The 20,777-nt window shown below is 38.7% G+C and overlaps 1 protein-coding gene and 1 long non-coding RNA gene across 6 annotated transcripts in view; one reads left to right on the top strand and one right to left on the bottom strand.

The window, feature by feature from the left end:
* LOC128100130 (uncharacterized) overlaps positions 1–15,419 on the top strand; it is a 39,861-nt gene extending 24,442 nt beyond the window's left edge. For 2 of the 3 annotated variants that reach the window (XR_008214677.1, XR_008214675.1), the window contains 3 exons: positions 12,297–12,436; positions 13,484–13,525; positions 15,275–15,419. This is a non-coding gene — a long non-coding RNA (uncharacterized LOC128100130). The remainder of the gene's footprint in view (positions 1–12,296; positions 12,437–13,483; positions 13,526–15,274) is intronic. The other variant, XR_008214676.1, reaches the window with a different exon arrangement.
* The window catches only part of Grm3 (glutamate metabotropic receptor 3), a 216,541-nt gene that overhangs the window by 70,830 nt on the left and 124,934 nt on the right, over positions 1–20,777 (bottom strand). For all 3 annotated transcript variants that reach the window (XM_052722253.1, XM_052722252.1, XM_052722254.1), the window contains one exon: positions 6,455–7,310. In XM_052722253.1, the coding sequence (XP_052578213.1) occupies positions 6,455–7,310 (856 nt within the window). The remainder of the gene's footprint in view (positions 1–6,454; positions 7,311–20,777) is intronic.

The raw sequence follows: 20,777 nt of genomic DNA, 5'->3' as shown, positions 1-20,777 counted from the left end.
TTTAATCCTGGCCTTTCCACTTATCCAGTGAGTGACCTTGAGCAAATCACTTCCAGCTTGAATGCTATCTGTGTGAAAGTGATAGATCACCTCAAGCTCTGATGATGTTTAGTTTTGGATATGTGATAGAACATAGATTAATATAAATGAATTAATTTAAGTTATAATAACTAGTTAGGAACAAGCCTAAGCTATAGGCTGAGCTTACATAATTAATAAGAAGTGTCATTATTTGGAGACTGGTGGGACAGAAAAAGACTCATTACTATGGCACCCAACATGGAGGGCCAAAATTCAAACATAGGGCCTGAGTAAGGTAAGAAAAGTTCTGGACAAGGAGCCATATGTTGATTCCTAGTTCTGCAGTCTCTCAGGTGGGCCAGTTCTTGGTGGTGTACAGAGACATGGCTTCCAGCAGTTACATGGGCTGGAATCAGCCACCAGTGCCATGTGCCAGTGCCATGCACTAAGCTGAGCCATGAAACAGCTGGCAGAGTAGTTTAAGATTTGTCTCAAAATCTGATAAAAAATGATCAGAGAACACTGCAGGTGCTTAGTAAAGCCATTTTCAGACATGGAAAACCTCTAAAAATAGACAGTATGTTTAAGATGCTGAAAAAAAAAAGAAAATGGGTATAAATAGTCTTAAAAATTAGTTTAAAAACAATAAAGTCTTTAAAGAGAGAGTAAAGTAATATTAAAAAAAACTAAGCCATGTAAAGATGGGAAATATACAGGATGTCTGGATCCTTTATGGAGTTTTGTTGACTTTGAAATTTTTAAATGCTAATGTTCGAAAAAGAATGGCTGCTGAGAGACATCAGACTATGGAAGCTGCTAAATTAAACCAACCTATATATGGAAGTCAGAAAAAAATGTTGCATCGGGGACAGGTTATGCCTTTGCTCCCACAGGAAACAAAAAGTAATAGTTCTCTTCAAAATTAATAAAGATCAGATTTGATCAGGGAGACCTCCTGAGGATCTTGGTTACAGACATGAGGAAAAAATCCAAGAGAGAGTACAGGACAGGTGATGTATATGCTGACCTCTTGACATGGGAACAGCTCTGAGACTGGATGAAATATGAAAAATCTTGTTGGCTACAGAGTCTTCATGATTTATTATTACATGGCATCCTTTCATATAACATGGGTGGGGATTTAAATTACACTCTGGTTATACAGTCTAAATGGACTTATAAAGTTGGCAGATGCCTTTTACTTGCTTAAACATAGAAAAAAAATCTTTAGCTGACTTATACACACTGCACATTCCATACTTGTTTTAACACAGATATATATGTTACCATTAAAAGTTTGTGTGTTTTCAAAAAGAAAGGATCAGTCACCAATGAAAACAAGTAGCCTAGGTGATCCAGCCTCTCAGAATGCCTCTGTTGCAGTTTCTTCAAAATTCTGCATCCAGAACAACTTCAAAGCTGCTAGCTGAGATAGTCCAGCCTCATAGACTACTTTGGCCAGGACTTCAGATAAGCCCTGCATTTTCCTATCACACAGAGACTGGACCAAAAAATATGATACAATTAGCTCTACCTAGGACTTGACCATTATTCCAATTTTACCAGGGTCCACTAAAGATGCTGTCTCCCCCAGACAATAGGAAGCAGTCTGGAAAACATGGCATCCATATCCCAAGAGGTTGGGTGGTAGTTTTTGGTTATTTAGTGGGTCATGGATGTTATTATCATTTGGGGGGGTGTTGGTTAAAAGTCGTTGTTGGTCATGGTCAGGAAAAAAAATTGAACAAAAGAGATTAGATTTAGGGATCTCGTTCTGAAGTGAAAAAGAGGGGATATAGAATGATGGGATAAAGGGTAGATTGTTGAGTTTACTTTTGAATAACCACTAATCTCAAATATTTTACATTGGTATGTTTTGTATATTGATACAAATATAAGGTTATTTTTGTTATGCTGTATATATGTTCCTACTCTTGTTTAAGATATTGTATCTATGCAGCTTATTTAAAAATGTAATGTGTAATTAATAAATACAGGTTAGTAGTTAGTCATCTGTAATAATCAAACTGGTAGCTATGTTATGTGTGTTTTAAATGTTAAACAGATATAATTTAGATAAAAAGGTGGTCTTCTAATACTTCAGAGACCTACAGAATATGGCATTAAAATGTTCTAATAACCTAAGGCTTTTCATGACAATGAGACACATCTGCTCCTGGCAGTACCAATCTACTTCATAAAAGGATGATGGGATTCAAAGAGCCTCCTTATGGAATTTGCTTTTTGGCAAAAGTTATCCATTGGACAAGAAACTGCCCTTGCCTCAACTGCTGACAATACGTTGTCCAAATTGGATGAGCAGTACATAAAAGAAAGTGACTGCCAAATTTTGTCAAGACAAGATGGGACAATCTTTCAAAATTCCTGCTTCACAGAAAAGTCTGTCAGATATTCTAGGCCTACAGGCCAAAAATGGATGCCCCAATGTTGCAGAGGAACCTTGGGTGACTGTCTAGGCAGCCAGATGTCTCTGTCATTTCTATAGTTTTGGAAGTTGCTTGTTCTGCACTTCCTGTTTACTCAGGTAATATTATATCCTTCATGGGTCTCTGATGGAGTTGAAGACTAGATAGTTATTTTTACAGTTTTCTTTGTTACCAAATTCAGAAAAGAATCTCACAAAAGAGGTATAAAGTGTATAAGGTTGGGAGACATAAAAGCTTACATTGTTTATCTAAGAAAATGTTTTGAAGTCTTAAAAGATAGTTTTGTGTTGGTAACACAAGTTTGGGTATAAAGTAAATTAGGTTCAAAACTTTTGACTTACCAAGACAGGATAGATAATGGAATATTTTCTTTGAATTTGGCAAATACAGATAGGCTGAACACTGTAAATGTAATTCTTACCTGATAATTGCTTTATTGTATAGTTTTGCTATGTTAGAGTCAAAACCTTTCCTTTTTATTTAGACAAAAGGGGGACATGTTGTGGGATATTTGTACATTGTCTGAAGATATATTGCTGTGATTGATTTAATAAAGAGATGAGTGGCCAATAGCTAGCTAGGAGGTATAGGCAGGATTTCCAGGGAGAGAACAGAAGAGCAGGAGGAATCAAGGAGCAGGAGACCTGGAGAAGAAACAGAAGGTGCGAGATGGAAGAGAGGTAATGCCACATGATAGAATGTAGATTAAAATAAATGGGTTAATTTAAGTTTTAAGAGCTAGTTTCGAACAAGCCTAAGCTATAGGTTGAACTTTCATAGTTAATAGAGGTCTCTGTGTCATTATTTGTGAGCTGGCTGGCAGGACAGAAAAAGATTCATTACACTGATGTGATCAGTGGTAAGATAATAGATGAATTTGGAAGGTGAAGCCCATACGATATTTTCAATGCCTGGACAGAAGATATAAGTTGAAGGACATGACAAATGCAGAAACAGCAGATGGAGGAGAGATGAGAATGTTCTAGGTGGAGGAGCTAGCCTGTTCACAAGGTATGAAGATGAAGGTGGAGGCATGGAATGTGTGGGGAAAAGAAAAGAGAACTGTGGATTTGTCTAGAGAGGTGGACAGTGGTTGTAGCCCATGTCAGCAGAGTTTTCTATTTTGTAGAAAATTTGAGAACACATACTTCTGTTAAATCTGTTTAGTAAAACGAATGTCAAACTGAGTCAACTTCATAAGACTTATGTCAATTAATAGTGGGACTACCTAGTAGGGGCACAGCAAAACACCAGGGATTATGTGGCCAAAGTCCTATAAAAAGCCTACCTACTATAGAATCGATATCCTTTGTTCATTTACAGGATCTTGGATGTACTTAGTAGAAGCACATGGCAGGGAGAGGACTTTTCAACCCAATTGGACAGATGTGGTAGTGTCCTGGCTTAGTGTTGATTATGATGCTTACTCCACTGAATCAATATGCAAGTGAAAACAAAACTGATATTATTTTAGAAAAGAAACATAGGATACATCTGATTTACAACTGTTAAGAAAACACAAATTTCCCTTGGTAATTTTCAATTAAGGCAGTACTATTGTATAAATGCTTATAATCTTTCATTTTAGCACAAGCTTTAGAATATATGTATATCTAAGAGGCTAGGGAGATAGTCTGATGTAAAATACCTGCCATGTAAGCATGGATATGTGAGTTTGGATCTAACACACACAAAGAGATAAGACACGTGCACCTGTACCTACCAGTGCAAGTGCACATCTCCATTACCTGTGTATACACTACAATAGAAATACACACACATACACACAACACATACACACACATACATACACGGGTTACCATAAACTCAACATGACATTGTATAAGCTATATTCTATTCTACCTATCTGCCTCTCAATGAAGGACTAGATTTATATAGTCAATTCTTTATTTTTAGAAATATCCTTTTAGGTGTTTTTTTCATCTTGGTATCTTCATAATGCATTTTGGCATACAATTCTTATTTCCATGAATATTTTTGTGGCTATTCCAAATTACCTGTGTTTTCTGTAGTTTAAATCTGTTTTTCACTCTCCTACTCTCTTCATAAATGGAGAGTGATGGCTGACTAATTGAGAAGGCCAGAATGGCACTTTGTGGTGAGGTCTGCACAGGCAGAGAGAGTTGTAGAATCGAAGCCGGTAATTGAAGAAGACAGAGAAAAAGAAGATAGATTTTTTTAAATTTATCTAAATTGTGGCCTTCTTTCTTTACTTTTCTCTGCTTTTTATGACCCAAGCAGTCAGATGAAGGGGAATGTGTGGTTATCTTGCACAGGCTTTCTGAAATCAGAGCTTCGTTTGTTTGGGTTGTTAATGAATATCCCTGCTGTATGTGTTCTCAAAGTGAGGGGCAAATAGAATATCAAAGATAATTAATAAGTATGGAGAATAAAGAGGAATGCTTATCTCAAGCTAGTCTGCAGGGGTTGGGTGTGTGTTTATCAGCTAACTGTCTTTAAGAATTATGTCTTTATGGAGAGTTCATAAATATATATATTTGAAGGGGAGATACCTTTTGATACTGACTTTAGGGTCTTATTATTTTTGGAGATGTCAGTAGAAACTGGTAAGAGATTCCGAGATGAATGGTAATTTATTAGTAACCTATTTTTTTCTGTTGTTGTTTGTTTGTTTCTAATGAACTGACACACTGTGAGGATGGAGGACAAGAAATACTTAATCTTTAGTACTTCCTGTAATTGTTCTAATGGTAAGGTGTTGTGTCCATCACATGGATAAAACATGTGCTGACTTTACTTCCATTCCTTTTGTCCTTAGGGGAGAATCAAGAGCAGAAAATTAGGCAAAATTGCACAATGGCACATCTGAGCTTAGTTTCAAGGCCTTCATAACGTGTATGGGAATTATGGGAAAGAAGTCACTGGCCATGGCCCTTCCTCACTGCTCTCAGTAATGTTACAGAGTACTAGAGTTCTAGATGACCACCTGCAAAGGAAATACAAGGATTCTATTTGCTCTAGAACATACGGTTTAAGCATATAAACTTCCAAATCTCAGGCAACAAATTGAAATTGATTGTGCAGACCAGGCAATGATTCTGGCATAGGAGACTTTTAACAGTGTAGGTGTATGAACACCTTGGATCACTATAATAAACGCTACTTACTATTTTATAATTTGGCTTTAATTCCTCAGAGCCATCGAACCTCAATGAGAATGCAAAACTAAAGACTGTTTTTTTTAATATGTTAATAATGTGAAACTGTATTTAGAAATATTTATGTCCCATTTAGAAGTAGATTAAAGGCAGCAATATTGTTTTTGGAGGCACTGCATAGTTACTGACCAGAATGACTTCCATCAATCTTCAATTTGCTTCTATTCAGGATCACAGAGAAAGCTGCATTTTATAATGTAATTTGAGAGAACCCACAATTTCTAAAACCCCCAAGGGAATGTTTCTGTGTAGCAGAAGAAATAGACCACAGTTCATGGGAGTCACCATGGTTGTCTGGTTGTCTTTCCTATTCTGTCCCTAATTAGGCTCTGGGAAAAGTGACTTTTTCTCACCCACTGTGACAGTTATGAGATTCTTTTGCTCAAATCACCCACAAGGAGAGCTTGGAATCCGTGTTCCTTAGACAGTTGCCAATTCCGCTACGGAAGATTAAATGCCCCTATCATACGTGTCATATCCTGCAGCTAACAAGAAAGAGAGTCAATGTAGCATGGCCCCATCCCGGCGGCTGCCGCAGTGGGCCTATCAGCCCAGCCGAGGGGCCTTTCAGTTTCATGTGGTGTACCAGCCAAGATATTCGTCAAAAAATGAATAAGACTATCAAAGGGCTATCATTGCATCCTGGGATATTTAAGATTATGAACCCCCTTTTGTGTGGCTCTAAACTTCTAAAGCAGGAATGTCTGGTTAGGGGCAGAGGCATTTGGCTTCTGGTTGGGTCCACCTGTTTACACCACGGAAGACTATTAAAGGCTCACTGCTTACCCGTGAAGTTGATTTTCAGCAAATAATCCTTGTATAGTTTCTTGCCATCCAGGATCTTCATTGCGTCACAGAGCTTGGTGGTATTAGGACACAGGGTACGCTGCATTTTGTGCAGCGCATGTGCCATGGCATACACTGCGTTCACCACAAACATGATCTTGGATTCTTGCTCATAGTTGCTGCTGTCAATGGCCAGGTGCTTGTCGCAAACCCGTCTGTGGTTTCTCTTGTTCTGGAGGCTGCACTGGAACTTCTGCTCCCAGAAGTCCCGGAACCAGGGGTTGCGGTGATTGTTGTAGGGGTTGAGGCTCTGGAAGTAGCGGTCGAACTGGCGAACAGGATGCGAAGCCAGCTCCAGGGTGATGGCGCCGTAGGCTACGTGCTCACTGCCCTTGACGATGCTCTCCTGTGCGCCCCAGCCGTCGCTGGCCACCCAGGTGAAGGAGGCATTCACGCGGCTGGCGGCAGCGATCAGCTCCCGTGAGTCGTCACTGCGCATGAACAGGACCACGACCCGCGCATTGGGCTTCTGCAGCAGCTCACGGATCACACTGTCGTAGGACTTGCGGATATTGGAGCGGCCCACCTTTTCCGCAGTGGCGATGCAGATGTTGCGCAGCCGGGCTTCCTGCTCGAAGGCCTCAATCCCTGTCTCCCCGTAGTCACCCTCAGAGGCAACAGTGGACACATAGGTCCAGTTGAAGAAGCGCAAGATCTCGGCCATGGCTTTGGCCTGGTAGAAGTCAGGGGGCACGGTCCTGGCAAAGTAATCATAGCGCGACTTGTCACTGAGTTTGGCGCTGGTGGAGGCGTAGCTTATCTGAGGGATCTGGAAGAGCCTCAGCAGGTTTGCCACCTGAGCAGGGAGACAAGGGAAGCATCTTTTAGAAAAACTCAAGGAAATGACTGTGCACAAGAAATATTTACACCATTCACATCTGATAGCAGCTTTCTTTTCATGTTGAGGTCACATGAGACCTTAACCAGATGCTTTCCTGGGTACCGCATTTAGACATTAGGGAGCCAGTCCAAGCAGGGAAGGGCCGGGTAAAAAATGAAAGGGCACCGCAGCTGGACCTTCTTAAGCTCCTTGCTCTAGTCTAATGAAATCTGTTCAGAGGTTCTGAACATGGTTGTTTTAAGCTCCCGAGGTTCTGCTATAGCTCAGGCAGACAATGAACTACAGTGAAGTGGCCAAATTCAGTTTTCAGACAACTTGGCTGTGGTTGTATGGAAAGAGTCCGGGTGTTTCATTCTCGCTTCCCCCTCTTTCGCTAAAAATGGCAGTCTCTGAAAGAGTTTAATTTGGGAACTGAGTGCCACATGGACAGTCCAAATTAGACATTTATTATCTAGGTTAAGCAAAAGAAAAAAAAATTCAATTCTACTTAAATTCTATTCAGATCATTCAAAATTTTAGGTATATAATTTGATAAACTTCTGAAACTATGGTAACTTTTTCCTTGCTTTCTTTTTTCTTAAAATTTGCAAAAGGAAAGCATGCAGATATGCTCATCTTGTCGTCTTTTTAGTTAAAAATCAAGTGAAGAAGTATTGATGGTATTGTTAAGGATGATTGAGTACTTTGAAATATTTAAAGCCTATGCTGAGTAGAAAATTTAAATTTTTTATGTCAGTTATCAACATTTCACTATTTTTATTTATTGTAGGAGAAAAAGAGAAAGTGCTCCTAGTTTATCAACGAGTACTGCATAAAGTGTTTTAAAAATATATAATTGTACATATTAAAGTAGATTATATGCATATCTAATAAGATATACATGATGATGCATGCTTTTAATCCCAGTGCTTGGGGGAAGAGGCAGGCAGATCTCTGAGTTTGAGATCAGCCTGGTCTACAGAATGAGTTCTAGGACAGCCAGGGCTACACAGAGAAATCCTGTCTCAAAAAACAAAACAAAACAAAACAAAAAGGTTTTTTTTCTTCCTGGCTTCTGAAAGGTCTGTCTTTAAATTATACAACCTTTCATGTCGAGTATTTAGGAAGACTATATACTGGTATAAGTTTAGGTACTTTGAAAATTTTCTTCTGGCAAGTGAAGTTTTGTGTTTACATATGACATGGGGGGAGATCAGCTTGAAATGGGGAGCTCTGAGCACCACAGAAGCAACATGAAGCAACGTACATCTGAGTCCTGATTAATACCCATTTCGTGTAGCAAGGGAACCAACAACCAGGTTCACACACAGCTACACAGCATGTTAGTGGAGATCTGGCCTGCTATTAAAAATAACACTGATACAGTCAGCGCAATCAAAAATCTTTCCCAATTCCAGTAACTCTCACTTAACTCCAGCTGGAAAATCTGAGACGTGACACATCAAATAATGGAGAAATAAAAACCTCAAGTGGAAGCAACTGGTTGGAGGAATAGGTGGAATGTAATTCTTCTCTGCTAAGGACAGAATGATGTGCCTACACTGACTAATCAGAACACAGGAACACCTTTGGTTTACTCAGGCTGAGAGCAAGGGCAGATGGCCCTGAACTGGTACTGTCATTACACCTAGTACCCGACTTCACTGGACTTATGTGGTACTATGGCAGCCGTGGTGATGCAATCCCTTTCTGTGCAGAGACCTGATTGTAAAGTTTCTGGGTAGCACTAGAAAGGCCATTTCTTCTTGAGGCAATACTTTTCTTATCTTCAAGTTTTAGTCACCAGAACCCGAACCCTCTAGGGAGACATAAAATGAAAGAAATCAAACAAAAAATACCCAGAGGCATTATTTCCTGGAAGTGAGGAACCGCAGTTCCTAAGCTGTTAAAAATTTCTTCTCCCAAAAGGGTAAGGAAGTGTTCAAGAAAACAAATGTTCCTGTCTTTTCACTGCTAGATCCTATGGCATTCTGTCTGCCTCTCCAGAATGTCTGAGAACAATGTAAAATTAAGAAAAGCTGCACAAGAGATTGTGTTAGCTCCAGCATGATGGCGGCATGAACATTCTCTGTACTGGGAAAAGGTACAGTGAGCTGAAGCCTGCTCGGGAAGCAGTGAACTAGAGTAAACTACTGATGATTGCCCTTGTTTTTACTATGGCTGTACACGCCCCTGTGCATGTGTGTTTAAGGGAGCTACCGCTAACTCTAGAAAAAGGAGGCATAGTTTTTGAGTTAAGATGTAAGGATGGAGCTCTTGTAAGTACAATGTCAATATGTCATCCATATTGAACTGCGTGGAGCAATACTATAAAGTAATTCTATTCAGAATTACATTATAAGCACATTTACAACAAATTAATGATAAAGTATTGAAATACTCTTACTATGGTGAGTTGTTCTTCTAAAATTAGTTTCCCTAGTTATAAAAGTAATAATTCTAAATTTATAAGTAGATACCACAAAAGGCAGATTATTAATCACTTTTCTCCCCCCCACCTCAGTCTAATCTTATTTTTAGAGAACAATATCCAAAATTTGGTTTGTGTATTTTTATGGATCCATTTTCTTGTAAAATGAATTACCATTTATAATGAGTGTGTGTGTGTGTGTGTGTGTGTGTGTGTGTGTGTGTGTGTAAATCCACACATGTATTTTCTTTTTTGGAATTTACAAAGGCCTTTTGATGTAAATATTATCTTCATTTCAACATTCAAAAATGAATCCTATGAACTTATGAAACGTCTTCATAGTTTTGCAATTAGAGTGTAGCAGAAAATCAAAATGCAAAACCAGGCATTTGGCTTCCAGTGCCATGATTATTCTCCTCTACCTTCCCCTCTACCTCTACTGTGCGGCCATCATTTTGAGGCTTGGAGTGTGGAGAAGTTCAGCCAGGGAGATCACAAGAGAGAGGATATCATCCACTATCTACCTGCTGTCAATAGGAGCTTTCTTTGTGTGTGTGTGTTCGTGTGTGAATGCAAATGCATGTCAGCCATAGCACATATGTGGAGGTACAAGGAAACATTAGGGGAAGGTGCTCACCTTCTGCCTTTCCATGAACACGGGCTTCTGGGGGTTCTTTTATGTCTCTACCTCCTATCTTGCACGGGAGAGCTAAGGTCACAGACATGTGCTACCACACCTGCCTTTATGTGGATTCTCGGGATCCAATCTCAGGTGTCTGTTTACGCAGGAAGTGCTTTAGCCACTGGGCAGTCTATCCAGCCCTCTGAGCCTGTTTTTTAATGTAAAATTTAAAATTTGGGGTTGGGGGATGTCCAGGTTGTTGTCAGCTAAGTTCTCGCTCTCATTTATTGAAAACTTGGGCACTTAAAACATCCTTGATTTGCTAACTGGCCATATGGTTTCTTGGGGAAAGCATGAAGAAGTAAGGAAAACTCCTACACTGGACATCATTTTGAGTGATAAAGGAAGAATCTTCTAAGGATGGGGAAGTGGTGTGAAATTTGGAAGAAAGCTACCCTGTTATGTTATTATTAGTAAGAGGGGAGGGAGGAAAACCACGATCTAGTTGCATGTTTTAGACAAAAGTATTTTAAAAGATTTGTGCTTTGCATAGGTAGAAATTATTTAAGCAACATAGTTTAAGAGAGAAAGAAGGATTTAAAAACAATTTGTACAATATAGTCTCCATAAAAGAGAGAGACGATAACCCCCAGGTCCCACTGGTTGATGGGATGCACTAGAAGATTAAGGTTAAGGGATGAGGGGAACAGGTGAGTTGGGAGCATGTCTGCGCTCAATGTGAAGCTGAGCATGAACTCATGAGGAGTGCAGACAGGAGAAAACAGAATATGAAAATGGAAGTGGATTTTGTTATTGCTTTGACTTGTCCTTCAGGAGAAGGTACAGCAGGTCGAAAAGAGCTAATGGCTGCAGAGGTTGATTCCATAAGTATACAAGACAATGGCTGAGTATGGTGATGGACGCCTGTAATCACAGAACCTGGGTGGGCTGAGACCGAAGAAGTATGTATGGGGCGTGAGGCTTGTGTGGCCTTCATAAAGAGATCCTGTCTTTAAAAATAGATGACAATATTATTCCCTCTTTCTTTCTTCTCAATAAAGATATATTCTAACATGGAAATGATGATACAAATAAAAATAATATGGATGATTTACCTTGCACCAAATCTCTCCAGAATGTAAGAAAAGCTCATAAAATCATGTTGAGTTTGCAGCGATCAATAAATTGTGAAAACGAAGATTAAATTATGGAATTATTTTAGTAAATCCACAGTGGAAGGACTAAAGTGTGATAGAAGAGGAAGAATGGCAAATTCAGGAGACATAAAAGAAAAATGGACATAAATTTACAGGCATGGTTTTAGTAATTTTCTAGTTTCCAGTTTTCGAACAGATATGGCGCAGACACTTAGAAATGAGTGAAGCAATTATTAGGAAGTCAGGATGGGCTCAGTAAGAGTACATTCCACTTTCGGCTTTATCTGAATCTTTTGAAGAAGAATAGTAGTCTGGAGGACCATGGAGGGCCACGACTTCAACAAAACATTAATGACATTACCTGGCATCTTGTGGAAAAGGACAAGTGATAGAAGTTGGACAACAAATTAAATATATACAAGGCAAAAATTTAAAATGTATTCAAAGCAGATATTTTTCTTTTTGTGGAGGGTTTCACTATGTATATCAAATTGATTTCCAATTTGCTATGTCACCACATTATCTTTGAATGAATTATCCTTCAGCCTCAGCCTGATAAATGCTGGGATTCTGAGTATGTATCACCATTCCTAGCTTGAGAGCAGCTTGGAAGAAATTGTGTATATAGTATCTAAGTAAGATTAAAGTTTTTTTTCATGAATGCTGTTGCGAAAATAGAAATAATCTTCAAGATCATTGCATTGTTAGAGCCTGAAGGAATTATGAAGATGATCTAAACTTCTATCTTTCAGGTGAAGAGACTGACATTCATAAGGGGAAGTGACTTTCAAAATGTACACAGCCAACAGATAGAAAAGCCATGGTGAAGCCCACTCTCTGCTGAGGATAAGGCTCCCTTTCTGCAAACAAGGGGACGTTCATCAGCTGAGATGTAAGTTTCTGGGTTTAAACTTAAATGAGGCAAGTCGAGCTTTCTTTGTGATGAAAACTGGGAAAAATAAAAGTACAAAATGAAAGTTGAAGGTAGTGGTCCACATAGGCTAAATTCTAGGTCAAAGACGGACTAGTGAGATTCAGTTCTGCGTTTGTCAGAAGCGGATAGAGAGCCATTCTCGTCTTCCTGATCTCTAAGTTCCTGTTCTACTCATTTTTGGAAACGTCTTAAGACCAGTAGCATGTTTTCCAGTCCTGACATTTTGTCCCAGCTCCTGTACTGTTGGAGATGTATTATCTCTTTTTGTTTTTCATTTTTGAGGTTATAATTACAGCATTTCTCTCTTCCCTTTCCTCTCTTGAAACTCTTCCATACACCCCTCCTTGTTCTCTTTCAAATTCATGGCCTCTTTTTTTATAAATTGTTATTCCATACATATATGTATGTGTATGTATATTCCTATATATGACCTGCTCAATCTGAATAGTGTTACTTATGTGTATGTTTAACTAATTGGTGTGCTCTTCCCCAGAGAAGACTAATTTCCCCACTCTCAGCACTCCTCAGTTGCCTGTAGTTATTTGTGTACGGTTGAGGCCTTGCAACTTTGGTGTCCACTTTGCAACATCGATGGTTGTCTTTCTTCAGCTCATGTTTGGGCAGTCATGTTGGTGAGGGAGACTTTATGGATATAGCTTCTGACATTACTAGGAGCCATAATCTCAGAGCCAACTCTGTGGTCCTCTGGCACTTACAGTCCTTCTGCCCCTTCTTCCACAAAGTGCCCTAAGCCTTAGTTGTGGTAGTGTTTTGTAGATGTGTCCATTGGAACAAAATGACTCTGCGTTTTGAGTTGTTGAGGTTTTTTTTTGTAATGGTCTGTTGCAAAGAGTTCTTTGATGATGGGTGAGGAGCACACCTCTGTGTGTAAGGACTAATGTTTATAATGTGGTTAGGGATTATGATGGTTTAGTAAAGTCATCATTGTAGGTTCTCCTCCAAGATCCTTGACTTTGCTTACTCTGGCTTGGTTTCCCTTTTCAGTTGGCTTGAAGTCCAATTAGAGAGCTGTTGGTTACTGCCAAGGTATGTCTGCCACTACTGCACCTTTAGGGGTTTTGTGCTGTGCTAACCTTTATTGTGGTGGTATATGATATCTTAATACAATAATTTTATGAAGTAGAAAAGGCCATTATCCTATTTCATATATTGAAGAACTGAGGCACAATGTATAAAAAGGTGCTAGACACTAGATTTGATCCTCGGAATCTGAGACCTCTCACTATACTCTATCATTCCAGATCAACTCAGTCCGTTCCGCACTCATTGTCAATAGTTCTCAATTCATTGCTGGAATGATGTAAGATATTTTGTTTTTTTCTTTCTGAAGCCCTAAACTCCTTTACTTGAGGAGCATGAGTAATCATTTCCTGTAAGCAAAAGCATTCTTTTAAATTTATCTGGCTATACTTTGTAGTGGCCTCATAAACAACTGTTTGTGGACTGACCATCTACAGTGATAAAAATGATTTTTTTCCTAGAGTCTACTGTGAAGTTTTCCCCTGGAGGATGAGATCATCAACCTATAAATATCACAAATGAAATGTGGCAAATTCTGTGATATTTATCAAACCTTTGGGGCAGGAAATACACGTTTTTAATCCCTGATAATATATCCTCAATGCCTCTCAGACCTTGGGGTGCTCCAATATGTTTGTTAACTGAATGAACTGATGAGTGAATGGGTAATTTTCTGCTCTACCATATCATCTTTTCTAAGACAGAGATGGTATCTATGGGAGGAGGCAAAGGTTAGATCCAGAGAGCAATATAAAGCTACTGTCACACACTTCCAATAAACAATCTGATATGAAGTATAAATTCTTCACTAATTGTATTCTCTCTTTTTTTTAATCAAAACAAAGTGATGCATAAGGAATTTATTTAGACCTTTAGAGATCTTCAGCCAAGATTTTCATACCATTAAAATCAATTTCTCAAAATTATGTCTTTATGAACGGGCTAAAGGGAGCCAATTGTACATCAGCTGGGTTTGTCACTACACCAGTTCTCCAAAGACTGTAAAACAAATTAAGTGCTTTATCATGATGTTTGATTAATAAAATCATATATACTTAAGTTGCCCTCAAATAAGCATATACCTTAGACAAGTATCACCAAATGAGTTGACCTTAAGGTCTTCAGGCAAGGTGAGCTTTCTCTGGTAACAGATGCATTGTATACAGATATCTAAGTAGTCACATCAATTTTTCATTTATTATTCTTGCTTTGGGAATACATAAAATTTTATTTTTTCCACAACCAATTCTAATTGTGGAATGATACTACTATCTAAACACTTGTTCACATCAGAAAGCTTTCCACATGCAGTATATTTTCCTGTTTTACACTTATTTATTTGTAGTGTGTGTGTGCATACTCAGGCATGCACACGGGTGTGAGTGCACATGCCACAATGTAAGCATGGAGGTCAGAGGACAATTTTCAGGAGTTTGTTCTCTCCTTTAATCATGTATCTCTTGAGGATCAAACTCAGGTTGTTGGATTTCGTGGTGACAAGTGCCCTTATTCTCTGGCCCATCCAGCTGCTTACATTAGTTTAGATCCAATGTTACTTTGGAGCACACATCTTTTGGTGCCTTGAATTTATCCAGAAGTCAGAATTATGTTTTCATTATAGCCTAGTAAGTCACAAATATGTTGACATTTACTTTTGATTCAAGAAATAAAAACATTACAAGCTTTTGTTTATTTATTGGGAATTATAGCTCATGACAATTTTCAATGTCAGAGATGCATTTCTTTTTATTCTAGGTGGCAGCCTTTATTTTGGTGATACTCAGATCATGAAGAACAAAAGAAAGTGAATTCTGGGAAAGACTCAGGGTGTCTACTGTTCTTTTCATGCTGTGAAAAAAGAGAATGTCAATTGGAAATATTCAGTCACCTGTGGCACCCACATCAAGTCTGTGGTCATTCCGTTTGCTCAGATTCTCCCTGATATATCCATGCCACACACAAGCTCTAGGCCTTCTGCTTGACACAATGCCATTTTGAAAAAAAAAGACAAAACAAAGAAATAAAAAAAATCCACAAAACGCCATGCACTTTTAGAGTCTAGTATAAATAAGTACCCACTAATGTGATTTTTCCCCATGAGAATTATTTTCAGAACTTTCATAGCCCTGGCTTCTAAATCTGTGCTGATATATTAAAGGGAACAACAGCAGCTGGCTTTTATGTGGACCTATGCTGAGTTACAAAAATTCCAGATGGAAAAAGGCACCAGACACTTCCAAGAAAGATGCTATTTGCAGGACTGAACTATATACATTTGAAAAAGAAAGCTTTGCTACTGTCTCTGGAATCTGGAGTCCTAGCAATAACAACCTCAGTAGGTTTGCCTTTTGTTCTGATGCTGTTCAATGTCCATATCTCTTTGGGGCTGTTTTCTAAGAATAAGCCTACACCTTTAATTGTTCTGCAACACATGCAGAGCTGAATGCTTTATTTAGTTCTTTTAATTAAATGCTTCTAGATAAGCCTGGAAGAGAACCACTGAGGACTGCACTTTGAACCATCTGCCAGCTCACAGTCCAGTAGCCAGGTGAAGAAGTTCTAGAAGTTGGGAGGTTAAGAAACCCCAGTGCTCCTCCTTTTCAGACAGATCAAATTAAACTATTAGCTGCACAAAACACCAGATCGGCTTGTGTTTCAAACTGGAACTGGAGGTGGCTTATAGTTGAGAAACTGCCTGAGGAATTCAAGCTGTTCACATCACATGAGTTAGCTGCCCATAAAGGGTGCCAATCATACTGTTATTACAAAAAGGATTAGTCATTTTTTTTTCTTTTGGCCATATTATCTGCAGCACATCTGGAAACATTTTTTTTCATAAAAAAAAAACAGAATAAAAAGGCCAGGGTTGATTTGAATTTAGGAAATCATATAACATGATAATAGTATAGTGAACGCTCATTTACTCAGTATAATCTGTAAAAGTCACCCATGCTCGAATTCCAGGGTTTCTGAAATATATGAGTCAAAGATGCTTCTTACCATTATCCATCTTGACATAGTCCCAATGTCAGTCCATGGAAATCCCAAGAAAAAGATCCTTAAAGATGCCCCCAACTGTCCTTATTCCTGCTTTAATGTCCTCAGAAATCATCTCACTGAGCAGCTGTGGTCTGAAATCTGGACCATCATGTGCCTTTGCCTCCCTCATTTGAAAGCAACGGATTGATGAGTCCTGAAGCTCATCTGTTGTCACGTTCTCAGGGCTTATTGATCAGACGGAGAAGATATTTAGATCAATAATGATTCCTCAAATCCAATTATTTCAGAAGACAGACATCAGAAAACGGGTCAGGGTTTCTCCTGTGACAATGCCACTCCACACCAAAGTGTCTGTCTCGTTCCCTTATCTTCACAGAACTATCTCAAGAATTATTTCCCACTCAGACTTAGCAGGTAGTGACATAATAAAAAGGAGTCATTTAACCCACTGAGTCATTGAATCTGTTTCTTTGAGTTCCCACTTTTTTCCATGAGTTAATTTTCAAGAGAAATCATGAAACTGAACTGGTTTGGGTTCCATACAGTAACAAGGGGGTCTTATGGTATCTTATCTAACAATTATGCTGAACAGCTATACTTACAAACTTACTGCCTGAAGACATGTCAGAAACACCCTTTTGTGCCTTAGGTATTGATTTTGGGGAATGTCTCTTGAAGATTTTACAGAGTCATAAGTTAACCTAAGCTGTGTTCTCCTGAAGTCCCTGAAGTTACTTGCACAGCAATGATATGACAAAGATACAACCATGAAGAAAAAGGTGTTCTTAGCGTTTCTGGTTGCTAACCAGAGGTGAAAACTCTGGGGAGCTGAGAGCGGTACCCTGATGTTTTTGTAAGTGGATACTGTTTGAGGTCCTGCACTAGCTCAGGGAAGAGGGATACACATGGTATTGTTGGTCATTCTGGATTTCTTTGTTAACTGTATTATTTGAGCAAAGCTGTCAGGCACGTTTCAGTACCCAGCACTGAATCAATACTCCGATCCCAGCTACTTCCTTCACTAGCTGTGTGAACTTAGGCAGCATTGTTGAGGCATCAGTTTCATCATTTGTCAAAAGGGAATAACAGTAATTCCTAGATTTATGAAGTTACATAGGGATTAAATAGCAATATATGTGAAGTACTTAATTTACTGACTAGCCTAAGGTAAAAAAACTTTAAAGTTGGTAAAGATAATGTCTATTCAAAGCATTTTTCTAAAATGTAGATTTTTCTAAAAAAAAATTGCACCTTCATTCTCACTGCCCTCAAGGAAGTTATACCCTTGTAGGTGATAAAGAAAAATAAGCATGGATCACATTCTGGGGTACAAGCATAAGGCACAGACCCAAGAGCAACTTAGATTGGCAGATTAGATGAGATGAGATAAGGCAGGTCATAATACTGAAGGATGAACTTGAAACTTCAAGTAAGTGGGAGCTTTCCAGGAAGAGACAGGAGGGACAGGGCTTTTAGGCAGGAGAGAGCTCACATAGTGCAGAATGCCTATTGCTTTACCCGTACCAGATAGGTCACCAGAGAGCCAGTGCCTCAAAGGAACAGGAGCTGGTAAAGACATGGGGATAATAATGGAGAGCCAAAGGTTTCATAGGCCGTTACGGATATTTTGATCTATGTTATTTAGGATCTAAAATGGAAGTATCAAGATCAAGGTTATAGAGGAAGAAATTAGCTTCCCTAAAACTTATTTCAATTGGTTGATAGTAATTATTCAGAAACCTATTCTTTGGTTTGTATCTTTGGTTGGTCAACATCTTGAAAGGAAGTGGGTCATAAGTTATGACAAGTGTTGAAAACTGTGGGAAGGCTGAAGAACTTTAAAATAAATGTTAAAATAACTTCCCGTGGACAACTCAGAAGAGAGAAGACAGGACTTTCTTTGCTGTAGAGCGAATTGTTGAAGAGAGTTAAATAGCCCACTCTCGCAGATGAAATTCACGGGGTAGTACCAACTTACCTTCATTGTTATGTTGTTTAAAATTTGATAGAAATGATATATTTTAAAACTACTTTGTGGTGGTGGCGCACACCTTTAATCCCAGCACTCGGGAGGCAGAGCCAGGCGGATCTCTGTGAGTTCGAGGCCAGCCTGGGCTACCAAGTGAGTTCCAGGAAAGGCACAAAGCTACACAAAGAAACCCTGTCTCGAAAAAACCAAAAAAAAAAAAAAAAAAAAAAAAAAAAAACTACTTTGTAAACAAAGGCAATGTGTGATTAATTCATGTGTCCATCTTAAATGCCAATCAAACCTTGCTTTTTATAGAAAAATTCCAAAAGCTGTATACCATGTGTTCTATTGCACATTTTCTACCTTGAGAGAGTTCAGTCGTCTTGAGAGAGTTTGTATTCCATGGAGAATCCCTGGGAACCAGATGACATATACCCAAATGTCAGGCACATTGCCGAGTTCCCAGATGCACACCTGGTCTACTCACCTGTAGTAATTGGTAGCAAATATCTCAAGATGTTTTGCCCTTCTGACCACTTGGCAATAAATAAATAAATAAATAAATAAAACAAAAAAAATAAAGTCTGATCTACATTTAGAACATCATTTTTGAAAGTATTGTTGCTATTGTATTTTCTCTGTGCTACATTTCCCCAATATTGCATATGAAGTCAAAGAGTTGGCAGGAATTAAGACTTTGTCATTAGTAACAGAGGGATTTCCATAATATGCCAGGTGGTGTTTTCAAAAATAGCGACATTATAATTTTAGTGTTTGAAGTCCTACTGATACACAGCCTGGAGTATCAGTGTTTGCTCGGAGTTTAACTGCAGGTGTTTGGGGGAACATTGTGCTTAAATCCCCCAAGTCACTAATTAGAAAAACATGGTTAGTTCTCACCTGCATTTCCCAAAGGATTAGAAAAAAACACCTCTACTTCAGTAAATCAATGGACTTCCATCATGATAAACTGATAAGGGATGGCTTTTTCTATATTGAAATACTGAACCTTGTACATACTGACTCATTGAAAGGGGGGCATATTTAATGGTAATTTGGAAAGGAAATTGTGTCATTAAAACAATCATTTCTTGGGTTTAGCTAAATGTGTCAGGAGTCTTATTTCAACTAGTTTACTTAGTAATCTGTAGTCACAAAGCATTTGCTAATATTTTAGGAATATCTGTCCTCTGCCTTCCATCCCATAAAGTCTATCATAGACCAAGATCTGTAGTATAAACACAATTCACAGCCAAAGGCTATTCTTTCCCTGTGAATTCACACCCTATGCATAGTGGTCTGGGTGGCAGCCTCTTGTCTCTCACTAGAGTAGTTTCCTAATAAATATAGACCAGAAGGAGAATTAATTAAGGAACAAATTAACCTCAAAGCAGAGGGAAATATAGTGTATCTTAGGTAATTACCTCTGGTGAGAAATTTCTACAATAAAGCAATGTTAGCAAAAGCAGCTTTAATTGCTATTGTTGGTGCCTCCTTCCCTGTGATAAAGCCCTTGGACAGCATCGCCCTTCCTTTTGGAAAGCCAAGCAAGAGCAATGGATGGTCTCAAAACAATTAGTGTTGGGAGGTTGCTCTGGAATGGGAGTGCTGAGAAGGAATACAGTGACTCCATCTGAGACAACTTTTGAGTAGGATGTTTCTGGAGTCTACACTGTGAGAGGAAATGATGCGTGGATGGCACTGGATGCAAAGGGTGGAGTATCCTAAACTTAGAGGAATTTGAACTTGGTGTCATCTTTTGGTGTCTCCATTTCTCTTGAAACTATTCCTCTTGAATGGACTAGAGTTGTAAAAAGAAACAAAACAACAGCAAAAATGAGCAGGTTGAAAAATTAATCCCTGTGAACCAAGTACTACTGGCATCTCCATCTTAGATGTGAGACATTAAATAACTCCTAGTCAGGTTGCACTCAGAATTTTAATCGCTATGTTGAATGTTTCCTAGAGAGACGCACGGAACATTTAGTTGTTTCCTGCCATAAACATAGTTGCAATGTTAAACTTACTAAATGTAGCTATCATTTTAGTTTTTCTACTAATAAATTAGTAAACAAATTTTAGTGCTGTCCTTTGTCTCCCCCTGAGAATAGAATCATGCTCCCTTTCCCCTTGCATCAGTAGTATTGCAGTGTCTGGCATTTAAGAGGCTTTTTGAATATATATATTAATGGTACCTTGGGCCTGATGCGTGTAGGCAGCACCTCTACCATGGAGCTATCTCTGAAGCTTGTTTACTTATTTTTAGCTTTCTTATAGGCTCTTGCTGAT

Source organism: Peromyscus californicus, unplaced genomic scaffold (genome assembly GCF_007827085.1).
Source record: "Peromyscus californicus insignis strain IS unplaced genomic scaffold, ASM782708v3 Scaffold_6__1_contigs__length_162567912, whole genome shotgun sequence".
Classification (NCBI taxonomy): Eukaryota; Metazoa; Chordata; class Mammalia; order Rodentia; family Cricetidae; genus Peromyscus; species Peromyscus californicus.
This window is presented reverse-complemented; position numbering and strand designations above follow the sequence as displayed.